General features: G+C 46.6%; 1 protein-coding gene across 3 annotated transcripts in view; it reads right to left on the bottom strand.

The window, feature by feature from the left end:
• Window positions 1–16879, bottom strand: part of HEG1 (heart development protein with EGF like domains 1) — a 53233-nt gene that overhangs the window by 18883 nt on the left and 17471 nt on the right. For 2 of the 3 annotated variants that reach the window (XR_011337755.1, XM_069861487.1), the window contains exons 2-14: window positions 13858–14136; window positions 12605–12835; window positions 11962–12225; window positions 11114–11302; window positions 10079–10387; window positions 9363–9677; window positions 7924–8262; window positions 6736–7044; window positions 6256–6585; window positions 5239–5538; window positions 4383–4715; window positions 1966–3327; window positions 800–919 (exon numbers count right to left, since the gene is read on the bottom strand). Coding sequence is in view for 2 of the 3 variants with exons in the window: in XM_069861487.1 (XP_069717588.1) it covers window positions 800–919; window positions 1966–3327; window positions 4383–4715; window positions 5239–5538; window positions 6256–6585; window positions 6736–7044; window positions 7924–8262; window positions 9363–9677; window positions 10079–10387; window positions 11114–11302; window positions 11962–12225; window positions 12605–12835; window positions 13858–14136 (4680 nt within the window). In the remaining variant the exon portion in view is untranslated. The remainder of the gene's footprint in view (window positions 1–799; window positions 920–1965; window positions 3328–4382; window positions 4716–5238; window positions 5539–6255; window positions 6586–6735; window positions 7045–7923; window positions 8263–9362; window positions 9678–10078; window positions 10388–11113; window positions 11303–11961; window positions 12226–12604; window positions 12836–13857; window positions 14137–16879) is intronic. The other variant, XM_069861488.1, reaches the window with a different exon arrangement.

Raw genomic sequence — 16879 nt, forward strand, 5'->3', positions numbered from 1 at the left:
TATATAATCTGCCCATATCGCAGTTCAAGGCATAATCAAAACAACTCTCTAAACTGGAAGCTGACACATTTCAACTTGAAGAAATGTTTCAAAACACCTTTTAGGGACACCTCACCCACGTTTCCTTAGTAAAACTGCTTAGTAAAATTTCCATGCCTCTAATCCTCTCTGATTAAGGGTCAGTAGAAACTCTAGCAAAATAAATTCCCCTTTACAATGGGACATTGTAAGTCCTCGAGACTGAAAGTCCTCTAATGGAAAGGAGGGGGGCAGAACCCGAGTTCCAACTAATAACCGTGCTGCACAAAAAATGCTAAAGGTACAAAACAAGACCTTGATTTTACAAAGACCTTCACGGCTGCTTAATTTTTCATACATGGCTGATCCCACTAAGCCAGGTTATACAATAGCCCCCCTTGCTTTTCCCAGGCCAAGTACCATCACCCAGGTTTGTGAGGCTGGGAGCTATGACAAGCTGCTGAACAGTTCTTGGGGGTTGTAAAACACATTAAGAAGAGAAATGGCATGTCTGTTCTCACCAACAAGCTGGAATCCACTGCTCTGTTGCTGTGTTTTTAAGAAAATCTCAGCTATCACTGTGCCTGCTCCCTGGGGCACCCCAACACGACAGGCATTAGGCACTGCACTTGTATAAACACTAAAAGACTCTTGTTAAAAGTGGTGGTTGGGAGGAACATTAAGGTCCTGAACTAGTCTGAGCCTAGGTTAATTTATTTTAGAAGACTACAGATAACTATTTCCATATTTTTCTTCCCTGGCTTTTCACTTGTTTTCTTACCTAAATTGCACTTTCCTTTTTCCAGCTCATATCCAAGAGGACACTGACAGATATAGGAGCCATGGGTGTTGTTGCAGGTGGCCAACGCAGGACAAGGGTTGGAAAGACATTTATCCACATCTACAAAAGCAGAAAAAAAACCCCAACTTGTAGATTAAGAATCACAAAAATCTTCAGCTGTTGGGTTTAAAAAAGATCAGCTTGGCTCTTCTTCTGTGACCCCCTGAGCATTATCAGATGCTTCATCGCATCATTTGCACTTACTATTCATTCAGTTCTTAATTATTCTGTTGGAGCTGAAAAGACAACTCAAACTGCAAGTTCTGGAGAAGATATCCAATACCTCCCTTTGGAAAAAAAACCCAAAGATGGTCTGGTCAAAAATGCTCCTCTTGCTGTGCTTGTGACTCACATGAGCACAAATGCATATCACACACACATGCAAGGGCAGAATATGGGCAGGGCTAAGAAATAACCTTTCAAAACTAATTATGGGATGGAATACATACTATTGCTAGTATTTCACTGAGATTAATGCCATTAGCACAGACTATCCTACAGTGTCATGAGGACCAGCTTCTTGAACTTTACAGACAGAAATTATTTCTATTCATATAAAACTTCATTCAGTGTATTCACTTGAGAAGGCAAGGAGACTGGAAGCAGTAATAAATGATTGTAACAGGCCCTTGAATAGGAGATTATTTAGTGAGGTGGGGAAAAAATGACCATAGGTCATAATAACAGCAGAAGTTCCAAAACAAATACCAAATGCTGGCCAACTGCCTTTTCTGATGAATAAGATAAGTATTGGCTGGTATCAACCAATATTGTTGACTGATCAATAAATATGAATTGCATCCTAACTTATCTGGGAGGCCAGTCGGCTTTGTCTTTTTGATATTATTAATTTTCATCTTAACATTTTTATCAGAAATGTTCATCCTAATGCTCACCCTTTTCCAGCAGTTCAGCTTGATTGCTAAATCCTTAGCTTAAAAATACCAATATGGAGACCAAGTTCTTATCTTCAAACCCTGCTGCCAACAGACTTGTAATACATACATACATACATAACCCTTTGAAGACCCTTAAAGTGGGACCCAGGTGTTGCTGGACCCCTCATCCCTGGCCCCACCATTGACCAGTGCCAACAGACATATTACCTGTTGCCGGAGACGATGTCCTCAGCCTAATTGTGCTACTTGACAGAGGAACAGTGGTTGGTTTGGTAGCAACTGAAGTAGTTGCAATGCTCACAGTGGTCTTAATGGTTGAAGGGACTTCAGAAGGTCTCATAACAGGAATGTTTTCCTTGGTGACTTTATCAGGCCTTGCAGTGGTAGGATCCACAGCTTCTGTGCTTTCAGCAGAGGTGTACATGTGCTTAGTTGCAATGGTTGTTTGAGGTCTGTGGGCTTTTGTGGTGCTAGCATCACCTAGAGCTGCTTGGTGACTGGTCAGTGTTGTCAGCGCAGGTGGTTTCACTGTGGTCAGTGCCACTGGAGGGACAAAGACACTGCGGTTTGTTGCACTTGGTGAGGAACTCAGAGGTGCATCTGTTGGCCCAGCCCGTGGGGCACTGCCAGCCATGGTGACCGGCAGCGTTGTCTTCCCAAAGCCGCCCTCCTGGGTAGTGGTGGCTCTGAGTGAGGTGGTCTCCGTTACTGTCACAGGAGCAGACACAGACACGATACGACCACCAAGTTGCTCCATGGGCCCGGTGGGGAGAGAAGGAGACCCAGTGGAGGTGAAGGTGGTGCTGTTTCGGGGCTGGTGTGTTGCATTGTGCTTGCTGGGCCCTCTGGGTGAGCTCACATTTTCAGTAGCTGTGGAGGGCACCCCCCTGCCCACGGTCGTAGCTACAGAGGTGCTCACTTGATCACTATCATTGGACTGTGAGATGGATGATGTTGATGAAAGCAGAGGCAATAAAGATGCTAATGAATAAGATGGAGAAAGCAAGGGGGAAGTGGGCAAGGAGGATGGCAAAGCCTCCAGAGGGGGTGAAGTTGCCATCACAGAGGACGAGAGTGGGTCAGATGACTCTGGTGAGGTAAACAAATAAGTTGGTGGTGTTGATGACAGCGAGTGATACAGTGATGCTGCTGAGGAAGAAGCAGAAAATGCCGATGAAGACAGAGATGATCTGTCAGTGGTCAATAATTCAGAGTCAGTTTTGAAGACAATAGTATTTTGTACACTGCCAGCAGAAGAAGTCAATAGTTTAGAAGAATGTACTAGCAATGGTTCTGTAGATGGTTCAACAAAACTGCCATCATTGGATAAGTTGCTCTTCCTGTCCAGTGCCACAGAAGACTTTGATGAATCAGAAGGGCTGGAAATCTCAGAAAAAAAGGTAGAACTTTCTGAGGAGTCAACAGAGGTGCTGCTATTTGAGATAGATAAGAGGGTTCTTTCTCCTCCTCTGGTATATGTGGTTGAAATGTATGTGCCATCCGTATGAGAAACCGAGGTCCGTTTCTCAGCATCGATGCTACTGACTGGTTGATGGCTACTTGAAAAGCCTGCAATAAAAGGACAAAATACAGAAAATATAGAACGACAGAGTAATGTTGAAGTATTTTGATGTCATATTAAAATCACTTGCTAAATACAAATAATGTTCTTGCCTGCGACTGGATCATGCAATTCTAAAAATTTAAAGCACCATCTAAGCACAGGTATCAAATTAGGAGTCTTCTGTGCTCCTTAATTCATTCTAAAGTGGTGAACTTTGAAAAACACAAGGCTCCCATAAAAGCTGTAGGTTTCTGTAACACTCCTCTTCCAGAACTGCTTTGCTGATATGATTGAGCACTTATCATTCCACAATATTTTACCACAAGCTAAGCAGGAAAACTCATCTGTTCTCTTTATCACTCATAATTTATAAAACTCGTATCCTCTCCCTCTTATCCTCCATTCCCAACTAAAGAATATCCATATATTTCAGTCAGTTTGTTTTCAGACACAGCTAATGTCATGCCTCTGCAGGATGAAATTATGATATTATGTTAATTTGCAGCTTATTATTAATACATTGATTCAAAACACTGCAGTCAGGAAATCCTAAATGAGTAGCACATCAGTCTGCAAAAAATTCGGATTATTTAGCATAAAAGGCGCAATCAATCTTAAAACATGAATTTCAAGATGTACAGATAAATTCAGCAATCTCTAAATATTTTTTTAAAAGGGTTCTGAACATTTGATGTAATTCCACAAATTCCTTAGGTCAGCAAGAAACACTTCTGAAAGTATCAACCATAAAAAACTAGTTAGAAATGCTTCTGAAAGTATTAACCATAAGAAACTAGTTAGGATGCAAAACAAAAAGGTCATCAAAACAAGAGCGTTTCCCGGCTTAGCTCACTTTTTCACTTCTGGAATGATTCCCTGATTCCCTAGCCAGGGTCTTGCTTTGAGACTTGGGATAAAAACATCCCCTCAAGTGTATCCACCAGTGACACTGCATGAACCAATCAATGAATATCAACTCTGTATACGCTGTAGGTGAATGTGCACCAATGTGAACTCCCCTCCCTGCCCTGAAAATGTACACCAGGAGACACTAACTTACTTGTGAGATCATTTTGGAAAGAAGAATAAGTGGGCATCTTGGAAGAACGTGTGAAGAGCGTCTCTGTTGCAAAGTCCGTGAAGCCCACGCTGCTGGCCGAGGCTTTGGCCACGCCACTGTGCTCCACTGACACCGGCTGATCTGGCCTTGGAGAGCTGGCAGCTTTGGCGTAGGAAGGAGAGCCACTGCCCAGCACACTGTCTGTCACCGAGCGCAACATCCTTTCTCCACCGCCAACTGACGTGGAGGTGCTGTACGCAGGATCAGTGATGGGGCTGGACAGCCTTTCCTTGGCACTTGAGCTGCTCAGTGAGTGACGGCTACTGCCCGTGGCTGGAATAGGATCGAAAAGCAGGCATCTGATTTTATCATCACAGAGCAAAGAGCACTTGTGATTTCTACAGCAATTCTGTTTTGAAATGCAGATTAATAAAACCACACAGATAAACCCATATTAAATACAGATTAAGTAGATCTCACGTAACAGTCACCTTAAATGTGGATTTAACAAACAAAGTGTACTCCAAAGAAACAGGATTGTCCAAATGCAGAGGACAACTGACACTATTAGAGTCATAATAGCACATTTGTGTTATTTATAATTATTACTGCAGGCAGGTAGCAGATGTCTTCACAGTAAGAACCTACATGCCTCATTCCTGAGACATTTTTCTTAAGCACCAACAGCTGCAGATATACAACACCAAGAAGCAGAATAACCACCAATTATGAAGCCTGCCCACAACAGCTCTGACACATGTTGGTGGTCATATCAATCCCATGGAAGTGGCAGAGGGAGAAGAGTACTGGGGTTTTCCCTAATTTAAATGCCATTCCAGAGTAAAGAAAAACTCACTGGAAGGTTCACTGGTAGCTGAGAAGGAGGTGGACACCTTGGATGAAAAGGTGACCTTGGGCTCTAGGTACGCTGCTCGGCTGGACGAGATGTGTCCCACTCCAGACCATGGTGTGGAGGACGGGAGGGGGCTTGTGTGAAGCTCCTCAGGCGTGTTTGAGTGAGACGTGTGGCTTGCCACTGCTGTGCTCCATGTGTCGTGGTTAGCTGCAGGCTTATATATTCCCTCCCCATGGCTGGAGAGCGTCACTGAGATGTACGTGGTCTCAGTAGGAGCACCAGAAACTCTTCTTCCTTTCTCTGGAATTGCAAAGCATATATTTATATATATTTTGTATATTAATAATCCCTTTGAAGCCTCTACAGGGACTATAATCTGAACACTTCAGTTCCCACAGCAGAGATGTGACTTGGTTAACCAACATCACTTATTTGCTAAGTGCCAGTCCCAACTGATCTGTATTTCTCCCCTTCACATCAGAAAAATAAAACAGATCGGCATGCATGGTGTTTCTGGAGAATGGTGGCAGAAATGTATAACCTGGTCTTGGACATCTTGCAGAAAATTCTTTTAGGAGGACCAGTGGGTTTCAAACCAGCTCTGGTGGTACTCTGGAAGCAGAGCCGAGGCTGATAATACAAAGGATAAGTGGGATAAAACACAGGATAACTGGGATATAGGGAAGGGTGAAAGATGTACCGACTCCTTGACATGTTCCGTGCCACGTTCCCTTGGTTTGAGGGCTGAGGTTGAGGCTCCATGGCAGCCTTCACACGTGGACCAGAGGACTTGTCTGGCTGTCTAGTTCCTGACACAAGAAGTGCTGCCCCAAGGCCAAAGGGAACTGTCAGGTGAATAACTTGCCACCCGTGCAATGCTCAGACACCCCGCACTAAAAACCCGGCTTGCTAATAAAGCAAATCTAGTTCAAAGCAAGAAAAGGAAAGGTGGGAGCTGTGGAAGGAGTGAGGAGGAGGGATGCCCTCCATGGCAAACCAGGAAACTACAAGACTCACCCGAAGCGCTCGGTGAAGGTACAGGCACTGAAACACTGGGAGGAAACGTAGGCAGCGACTTTGTCACAAGTTCACCCAATCCAACACTGTAGTGCGAAACATCCCGCTCCCTCTCAGGCTCTGCTGCTGCTGAGGAAGGCAGAAGGACCACATCCAAGGATGTGGTGTGGAGTGAAGGGGGAGCGGAGCTCTCTGCCATGCTGGATGCTGCATGGACATCTGACACAGGCATTGGAGTCCTCTCCCCACCACTGGTAGCTGTCACTGAACTCGGCATACTGGTGAAAGGAGGATCGGGCAGGCGTTCTCCCATAGCTGAGGTCCGTTCTGCTGAGAAAGGACAAAGCAAAACAGATTTATGCACACTAAGCTATAAACAGTTGGTGGCGCTTTTTCCCATCACCACTCTCAGGCTGACAGCACAGACACAATGTGTCAGAAGATCTAAACTTGGATAAAACTGGCATGGTCAGAGCTCACCTGGTGAAGCACTTTCCAAAGCAGACAGTGAGCCTGTGAGCAATGGGTCTGTGGACATCACGGTGGCACCTCTGCCACCACCAGCCTGGGCTCCCAAAGAGGACTGGGTATGGTCTGAAGAGCTGATGGTTCCAGTACCAGTGGCAGAAATCTCTGTTGTTTGGGACAGCTTGGTGCTGGCTGGCAGAGACCTTAATGTCCTCCCTCCACCCTTGGTGGCTGCTGTGGAAACAGAGATACTGGTAGTTGGGAAATCGGTTCTTCTCTCTGTTGACAGGATGCTGAATGACACATGGCTGCTTCCAGTAGCTAAGACACAATAAAGAAACAATTCATGTTTTTACACATGAAACTATAAATAAACAGACAAGCTTTCTTCCAGTAACACTCAGAGGCAGCAAGTACAAGCTCAAGTAGAAAATATGAGATGTCAATCCACTAAAAAAACTGTGTTTTGATGCTGAGAAACGTGCTATTATATAAAAGTTGTTGAACTGCTACACCATGCACTTGATTTCACCATTATGTGCCTGAATGCTCTCCATGCTGCTAGAACAAACAAATATAATAACAACCCAGAAAAGCATGTCAATCAGTTCAGCCAAGGCATGACACTCAGCAGTGCAAAGATGTTGGTGAAGAAGTATGAAGAAATGGGGTCAGAGGGACCAGATCCCTCCAGCAACGCAGTGGAGTCCAGGACCAAACATTTGCATGAAGGACCACAGAGACAACGGTTGAAGTTGCTTTAAATTTTTGAACTGATTTGATTTCTGGGAAGCAGTGTGGTCCAATGGGTAGAACAGATGGCAAGAACTGAAGTTTGGTCCCTGGGGCTGCAGGGACATGATCTAATCCTCCCTTGCTTAGTTCTTTTGCCTATAAAATAGAGATAGCAACTGGAGATAGTAAAAAAAGAATCATGATTTGGAAGTTATTATTTTTCTTGGCCTAATGAAACTTTCCATATATGTGCCCTTTCTGTAAAAAACCCAACTGCATTTTTTGGTCAAGTAAGAGCTGAAATATTTCAGACACAAAAATCACATTGCATCCTTCCAAAGAATATATTCTGCAGAGATGTCACGTCTTTTGACAGCAGAAAAGAGTCAGGCAAGTGTAAGATATAATAACAGTTCGTCTCTTACTTATAAGAAAAAAGGTATTTCATTTCTAACTTGAGCTCACCTGAGGATGAGGAAGGACCTTCTGAAGGAAAGTGAGAGTGTGTTAACAAAGGGTCTGCCACTTGCTCTGTGAAACCCGTGGTTTCTCTGGACCCACGAACTCTGTAGGTGTCTTTCACAGAAGACGTGGATGAGGACTGGATCGTGCCCAAGGTCCTGTACGTGCCACTACTGGATGTAGAGGCTTCTGCTGCCCATCGGCTGCTGCCTGTGGCAGAGCTCAGTGCCCTCCTACCACTGCTGGTGGCTGTGGCTGAAGTGAAAGCACTGGTGGGAGAGGAAGCAAGGGTTTTTCTCTCTGTCGTTAAGCTCTTAACTGGTCGATGGCTGCTCCTGGTACCTAAGATGCAACAAAGCCAGGTTTGAAGTATATATACATTTGAGGGATTGTTTACATAGGCTATGCTTGTACACTGCTCATTGGGATATTTAACAGATCAAGTTCTCAATCTGGAAAAAGTGCTGCTCAAGGAAGAGGCGAATTCCCTGTGTTCAGGCATACGTGGCTTACAAAATGCCACGAAAACCACAATTTAAAACATGCTTTTTAACTGCAGGCTGTGCACAATACCCTATATATGCATTCAAGGTGCCTCCGAGCCTGTTTAAATCAGGAGTATATGCTTTTAACATCAAAGCAAACCTAGAGGATGAGCTAAAAAAAGGCCTGCTTTAGGTTTTCTAGTGACAGTCCAGAGAGCCAAACTGCTGTCTCAGTGCCAGGCTGATGGCACGGCCATGGGACCAAGCTCCCCAAAGCACTGGGCACCCAGGGCCACCCAGGGCCAGACACAGCCTCACCCATAAGATGCTCAGAAACATCCTGGCACCCCAGCCCAGCATTCAACCCAGCCTGATTTACCGCAGGTTTGGCAGGCAGATTGCCCCAGGGTTCTCCTAAACCACAGTGCTGGCAATGTCGATATTCCACCAGCTCACTAAGAGCAGGTGTTGCACTACAACTTATAAAGTGATGAGTTTAATGGTGAACTCATGGTGAATGCTGGAACAGAGCTCACTTGGGACCATTTCAAGAGCACGGGGCGAGTCAACACTACCGTGGATTCCCAAAATGTCACCTTTCTCAGCCTGCGCGACAGACGCAGCAACAGGCAGTGGCTGCAAATCCCCAGCAAAAGTGTTTCCAGCAGGGAAAAAGTACGTGCATGTATTTCTAAACAATAGCTGCTTTTCCCAGAAGAGTAGTTTCCTTAGCAATGAGGATATCGATGTTTTTCACTTTTTCACCCAAAACTTGAAATCCACTCTCACCCTTCCCTCAGCTCTGCTGCCAGCCCGAGGCAGCCAGTAAGAAAAATACCCACATATCCAGTAGCGACTAGCCATATTAACAAATAGGCCATATTAACAAAAAAATAGCACATGGTGTGAAATCCCATCCAACCTCAAAGCAGCCAACTTTCAGACTAACCAACTTACCTCTGAAAGTACTTTCGGAGGCAGAGCGGGAACTTGTGCGCAAAGGCTTTCCGGCTGGTGAAGGGAGGTTGGTGGATTCCAGTAAGCCATTAGGACCATGTGTCCCAGTCCCCAAGGAGGAGAAAGTCCACCCCAAAAAGCTGGTGGGGTCAGTATTGCTGGTAGAGTCCCTTGTCACACTGGCTATGTGGCCTTTTGTGGGGGATCCTTGTGCCCTTGCTGCCAGACCGGACCTATCAGCACCACGGGCACCCAAGGGCACCGTTGCCTCTTCTGCAGCTGGGATGCTCTTGGGTTCATAATTGCTGCTGAAGGCTAAAAAAAGGAGAATAGAATCATAAAACTGCATACACGTGAATGCAAACAACTGGGTAGGTTTCATCCCGCTATCGGAAGACAATGTATGTGTGAATATTTAATACGATAATATTTAATACTGGGAAATCACTGAGGCAGGGCAGGAAAGTGGTCTCTATATAGGACCTCCTGAAGTTATTGCTTGCAAAATTCAACTGGAAGTCTGCAAGGAAAATCTATCCTCTTCCAAAAAGAATAATATTTATCCATACTTTCATTTCTGTGAAATGTTTTTAAATGTACAGCATGTGCCAAATACAATATTATTTCTCCTTTCTTTAAAATAAAAAGGATGTATTTTCTTTATAAAGAGTCTTTAAATAGGGTTCTGAGTTATACAGCTAGCTATCAAAACTCACTTGTGGAAGAGTTCTCCAAAGCAGACAGTGAGCCCGTGAGCAGTACATCTGTGGCACCTCTATCACCACCACCCTGGGCTCCGAAGGACATCCCAGGAGACCAGGTCTGGTCTGAAGAGTTGGTGATTTCAGCACCAGCGGTGGAAATCTCTGCTGCATTGGTAAGCCTGGTGCTGGCTGGCAGAGACCTCAACATCCTCCCTCCACTCCTGGTGGCTGTTGTGGAAACAGAGGTACTGGCGGAGGGGAAATCTGAGACTCTCCTCTCTGTGGCCAAGACGTTGGATGGCTGGTAGCTGTTTCCAATGGCTACGGCACAATAAAAAAACCCTGGATTTATATATATGAAATTATAAACAGATGGATCCATTTTCTTCCCAGATGCTTACAGCACACATACGGATATCAAGCATAGGAAGTTTTCAATCTAGACAAAGTGCTCTTTTGGAAAGGCATGAATCTCCCTGCTGCAGGAAGACCTTACACAAAACTTGGGGCTCGCCGCCAGGACAGCACAGCTTCATGAGAGATGGGGCTGCTCGGCCAGCAGGAAACCCCACAGGACAAGGGCTGCAGAGACTTGTGTTTAATCATAGCATCATAGAACCACCAGGTTGGAAAGACCCACCAGATCATTGAGTCCAACCATTCCTATCAAACACTAAACCATGTCCCTCAGTGCCTTGTCCACCTGTCCCTTAAACACCTCCAGGGAAGGTGACTCAACCACCTCCCTGGGCAGCCTGTTCCAGTGCCCAGTGACCCTTCCTGTGAAAATTTTTTTCCTAATGTTCAGCCTAAATCCTATCTTTGCTCTAGGACTCATAGACATTGGCCCAGACTCTTGTAGGGTTTTTTTCTGGAGCTTGAACATGGCATCAAGCAGCAAAGGGGGAAACCTGAGCCCAGCCATGTTCCTATATCAGCCTGCAGCTCACCACACACACATCCCCAGGCTTAACGGGACCCAGGGAAGAACTACTAAAGAAGCATAAAATTGGGAAAACAAACAAATCTTAGACTAACCAAGCTCACCTGTGACAGTGCTTTGCAAAGCTAGGAGAGAAGGGCTGAGCTGGTGCTCTGTGGAGGGGCTGTGGAAATGTTCCTGTGCCGGGGCCACTGAGGAAGGCACCAAGCCCAGGGGCTGAGCTACAGAGCCAGGCACTGCCCTTCGGATACTGGACCTCATCTTTTCTGCAGCCTCGCTGCTGCTCCCACCAGCTGTGGCAGAGGGAAGGTTCATGTCAGTGTGAGAGCCCTGGACATGCATTTGCTCTTAGTGAACACCAATCACAGAACAAGGACTCTGCAAGGCTGAGGTTTTCAGTAAGTTCATGTGGAGTGGGTCAAAGTCTCTTTTTGAGAGCTCCAGAAATAGCTGCTTGCAAAGCAACTAAGGGGAAGACACGGAGCCCAGGGATGTCGAGTTTGTTGTCACATACAGGTTGTTGAAGCACAGGCATCTCTCACCCCTGTAGCCAAGAGCAAACCCACCCAGCACGGCTCTGACTGTGAGTTACCAACCTCGGGCCCTGCTACAGCATCACTTGGGTGGGACACACAGCCCAGGTGGGCTGGGACCTCACCTTTGCTCTGCAGGGGGGGCACTGAACCAGCTCAGACAGTTTCCAGCTACAGATGCAGAAAACATGGTGATAAGGTCCCAAGGTTTTACCCCCACTTTTTTTTTTTTAACGGAAAATTTTGGAACTTTTTCAACCAAAAAAAATCAGTAGGGAATTTCAGTTAACCATCCAAATAATAACAAACAGAAAACGTGTGCAAAACAGAGCATCTTCCCCATTTTGTTTCAAGAGAGTAAAAGCTATATAAAAGCCTTCTAAAGCTCTACAACAAACCCATGGGCTGGCAAATCTCACCTCTGAAAGCGCTGTCCGTGGCAGGCAATGCTGTCAGCAAAGACCTTGTGGAGTCCCCCGTGAGATCCCTGGGGTGTAGTGTCCAGCGTTTCGCACCAGTCTGGGTACTGGAGCCCTGGGGTGAGGAGTGGGGCTGTGCTGGTGAGCCAGGGGCAGGAGTGCCACCACTCCCTGAGGGTGAAGCACCCACGGTGCCAGTGGGAGGGCTGCTGGCTGACTCCGTGCCCACCCAGCCGCTCACCGCTCGAGAAGGGCTGTCAGAGCCTGCAACACAATGGGGGAAAGCAAATGAGAGTGCAGAGACAGGCTGAGCTGCCCAGCCAGCATCCTTCACTGTCGCCCTCCACCTCTCCCTGCAGCCCACAGTCCCCTTGTCAGCTCTCTGCCTACAGCAACTTTGTGTTTGGGAGCTGCACCAAGTAATTCCTAATTTTCAAGGCCAGGAGAAGCCACATGAATCCTCCTCTCCACCCTCACACATGAAACAAGCCCTAAAAAATGCACTGAGTACATGGTGAGGATGGAGGGCTGGATCCAGCACGCAAAGCTCTAGCAGCGCAGGGAAGCCAACCTTAACCAATGCCCAGTTTTCTCTGGGAAACAAGCATCCACCTCATTCCCAGGCTGAACTGGGATAGCTCACCTCGGGGAAGAGTCTCCAGAGATGCAGGCAGCAGCACTGTCCTTGTTGCATTGTTGAACCCCAGCAGGTCCCAGGCCCCGTGATGCCCGCCCAGGGTACTCTCAGCCAACTCGGTGCTCGTGGTTTCCAAAGCCCGTGGGGTCCTCTCAGCAGCTGCAGGGGTGCCAGGGGACGCCAGAGCCCTCTTGCCTCTCTCCCAGCTGCTTGCAGCACGGTGATGGCTTCCAGCAGCTGGGAAACAATGTAAAGAGTGTAATGTTCCCCTTGGACAAGTTAACGTGACTTGGCTGGCTTGGTAGCAGCATCACCTGCTGTGGTACTCAGCCCTGCCATATGCGGCGGGTCGGGTCACAGCAGCATACCTCGTGTTTCATCAATTAAACACAGAAAATGCTGCAAGAGGGACTGCTGGGAACAGAGGGTTTCTGTCATCAAAAAATACCGATATTTCAAAATTTGTCTTCATTTGTGCATGGCAAGAGAAACTCAAGATTTAAAAAAAAAAATACTAAAAATACACAAGGCAGTAAACAGCTTACGCCAGGACAGTCAGGGGCCAGCACGCTGGGCATGCCAGCTCCACACTCAAGACTCTAAGCAGAAAAAAAAAAAAGAGGAATTAAAAAATTAAAGACAACTTCTAGGTCCACATGTCAGCAAGACGCTTATTCAGGTATATTAAGAAAAAAAACCTGAAAAGTGGACAGGGCAAACAACTCAGCCTGGTCCTGCTGGAGTGGGAAACAGGCTTTGATTTAATGCATGCTTAAAAAAGTGCATTTGTTTACTCATGACCACAGTACCACCAAAAGTGGTGAAGATTATGAACAAGCCCAAGGGTAACTGCTCATTGCACAATTTCCATGTGAGGACTTCAGCTACAAATCATGATGCAGCTGGTCAGATATTTTTAAATCAGGCATTTATAATCTAGGTTGAGTTCATGATGGGGTTCAGCTCCGAGGAGGAGGAAGCGTGCAGACACCATGATCTCCGTTCTGCACACAGCCTTTGAGGTCCACGGATAAGCAGGACTCTTTGGGTTGCTGCTGCATGATGAATAATGACAGCAGCAGCTCCCAAGAATCACCTTCATTGTAACATTAAAAAAATAATCAGTTTTCCTGGGACTGAATTTCTTAACAAATTCTGAGTTTCTAGAAGCAGAGTGGGAATCCTTTCTAACCCACCAGCTACACCCAGTCCATGGGCTGGGTAGAGTAAATGGGGACCCTTATGTAGATAAAACTCACCAGAAGGATGGCTGGGCATGGGCAGGTGGGTCTCTGTCCCAGTAGATGGGCTGTCTGGGGACTCTGCTCCCGGCAGGGTGACAGCCCTGCTGCTGGCAGGGGGACCAACATTCCTGGTGACCCTGCTCGCCACTGGCATCACAGTGTGTCTGGCAGGCAGTGATGCTTGCTCCCTGCTCCCAGCCAGCATTGTCACCAACTCCACACTGTCCGTGAGAGCACCAGAAGTCCTTATCTCCGTGTCCAAACTTTTTCTCATCTGATGGCTGCTTTCAATGACTGAAAGGAAAACCAAGAAAAAAACTAAAATCCCAGCAGCGCTGGATGCGCAGGCTTGGCTCATTGCAGTAACACCACAGTCAAGCTCTGACCTCATTTACACTGGAGAAAATTTTGCATAATCAAAATAGAGACATGAAATTTATTTTTGGATTCACACCAGTGGAAATTAGACTGGTTTAGGGGTGCAAATGCTAAAACTAACCCTTATGCACAAGACTAATTCAATTCAGCACCCCCATGCTTTTTTTGCGTGTTAGGAGAAATAAAACTTTAAAGGAGAAAAAGAAAAAAAAAGCCTTAAACAAATAATAATGCATGAGCTGTGCAGTGTGGAGTCCATGGGAGGTGCGTGTACATCTCTAGAGTTGATGGCCAGCTGGAGCCCAGCACAGCTCATGCAGATCATCCTGAGGGTGTGATGGGAGCAGGAAGGGTTGTGCAGCTCTTCCCTTCTCGCCACTCAGCCAGTGCTTGTTGGACACCTGACCTTGAATCCCACTGCTTCCAGCAAGACAGCATGAAGCTGAGAACTACAGGGCAAACAGGAGGGTAGGCAAAACCCATCCAGCCACAACCAGGCACTGGGACAGAAGAGATCAACGTATGGTGCAGATAACACTGACCATCCAGGTGCTGAAACACCCCAAGATGATGGACATTTTGGTGAACCTGATGTTAATGTCTACCAGAACATGAGAAACAAGATGGAGAAGAAAAGTTCATGGATCTACAGTACTATTTTCTGTGAGCTAACGTGGCCAGAGCTCCTGCTCCATCCTGGAAATGCATGGGTCTGCTCTCTTGCTCCTGCTGGAAGGCTGCTCCAAACTCCCACACCTACCATCACCCAGAATAATTTTCTCCTTTCATTAGAAAATAAATAAACACTTTTATGGAATAAACGTTGGTTTCCAAACCAGCATTAGCCCTTAGCTCAGCTAGCTCTTCCTCTCCCTCTGCTTGCTCCCCACCAATGTGTAACTGCGATAATCTCATCCCCTGTTCCCACAAGTTTCTCCTGCATTTCTACCACCTGCCCTATCACATGGACCTGAAAATTACTTCTCCCCCGGACATCAATAGGTATGCTTTGCAGCAGCTCCAAAAGTTCATTATAAACATGTTCCCAAATTGGGCTGTAAGCAAAGACTGAAGAAGTTACCCAGTAGCCAACTTCTCAGCTCAATCATTAGCACTGATCACTGGCAACAGCGGCAGGATCAGTGCAGCAGATGTAGTTTCAGCCTAGGGTCTGCCATCCAGCCTGATATTGCCTGGAGCAGAGCATCAAGTGACAGCTGCTGCAAGTGGTTCTAGCAAGATTTGCCAGGGGAAATTGAGGTTTCCAGCCTGCAGTACCAGCCAGGGCTGTGCGAGGATTTCCCTGTACATCGGTCATGTGAAAAGCAGCAGTGATTGTCCCTGCTCTGTGTTACAGCCCCAAGGCTTGGCTGGCACTGCAGCCTCAGATGCTCTTCAAAGTCCACAACAAGTCAAAGCAAATCCAAATCATGGCTGTATCATCTGAGATGGTGAGATCCCAGTTTTGCCTAACTTCCTTATAACCAAAATGGAACAGCCCATACTATGTTCCACCCATTGGGTCAACAGAATAGGAGGCTGGCTAGAAAAACTGCAGTTGAGGATGGCAGGATCTGAAGCTTCTCAAGAAACCGAGAAAAGACATAGGGAGAGGAACTGTGCTTACTCTGTAGCTCAAAAAATCCACCAGACCATGGGACATAACCCACATGGATGCACACAGCGTCTCAAATCATGGCTGCAGATGATAGGCAGTGGCTAAAGGCAACGCTCAGCCTCTACTCAAAATCTTGGATCTGTCCTTAGCCTTCAAGCACGTTCTGTAAGGAAGCTATGACTCCAAGAAAGCCCCATGGGACACCTACTCTTCCTTGCCTCGTATGTCTCCTTTGGGGCTGCTGCATCTGCCACGCCAGAGGTGGCAATTTCAGGAGTGATCTCCTTATTTCTTCTAGAACAGCTTCAGTAGGAACTCACCAAGACAAAAAAAAAGAGATACGTAGGTAGGACAGTCTGCATTTCACCCCAGGAGTCTGAGCGCCACGAGTCCCAAGGAGACGACAGCTGCAGTGGAGCAAAGTCCCTTGTGTGCCTTTAATGATGACCCTAGGTGTGCCTGCGATACCTGCCTCGATGAGCACACCAAGTAGCCGCTGCCGCTTGGAGCCTGCCCTGTCCTATGAGCCAATTCCTGTCCCATGTAACAAGATGCTTGTTGCCCCTTGGATGAAGGGATGCAAAGTTGCAGGGGTGGTTCACCACGCTCATTTGCAAGCCAATACCCGCTCTGTAATTGTAGCCCGCAAGCCCATTTATAGCAGCCCTGATGATGAAAAATTTGGGTGTGCTAGAGGGCGGCGCACTGAATTTCCCTCCATTCCCTTCTCGCTAAAAGCTTTCAGCTGTGCCCCAGCAGCCAGCTTTGCTGCACAGAAAAAAAGGCAAAGCAGCAGTTGCTTACAGAAGCCCTTAGGGGATGAGAACAGACAGAGGGAAATTTGCTTTCTCAGGTTGCCAAGTCATTTGTCAACAAGCACTCCAGCCAGGCACGCTAAAATATATAGTGGGGCACTGCAGCAGGCATTTAATTGCCACTTCTCAAAAATAACCCTGGAAATGCCAGCAAGCAGTACCTTCAGCTCTGACCCCTGACCGAACAGCAACTGGTTTGAAAGCAAAACGCTGCTGATTACTTCCC

Source organism: Phaenicophaeus curvirostris, chromosome 7, assembly GCF_032191515.1.
Source record: "Phaenicophaeus curvirostris isolate KB17595 chromosome 7, BPBGC_Pcur_1.0, whole genome shotgun sequence".
Classification (NCBI taxonomy): Eukaryota; Metazoa; Chordata; class Aves; order Cuculiformes; family Cuculidae; genus Phaenicophaeus; species Phaenicophaeus curvirostris.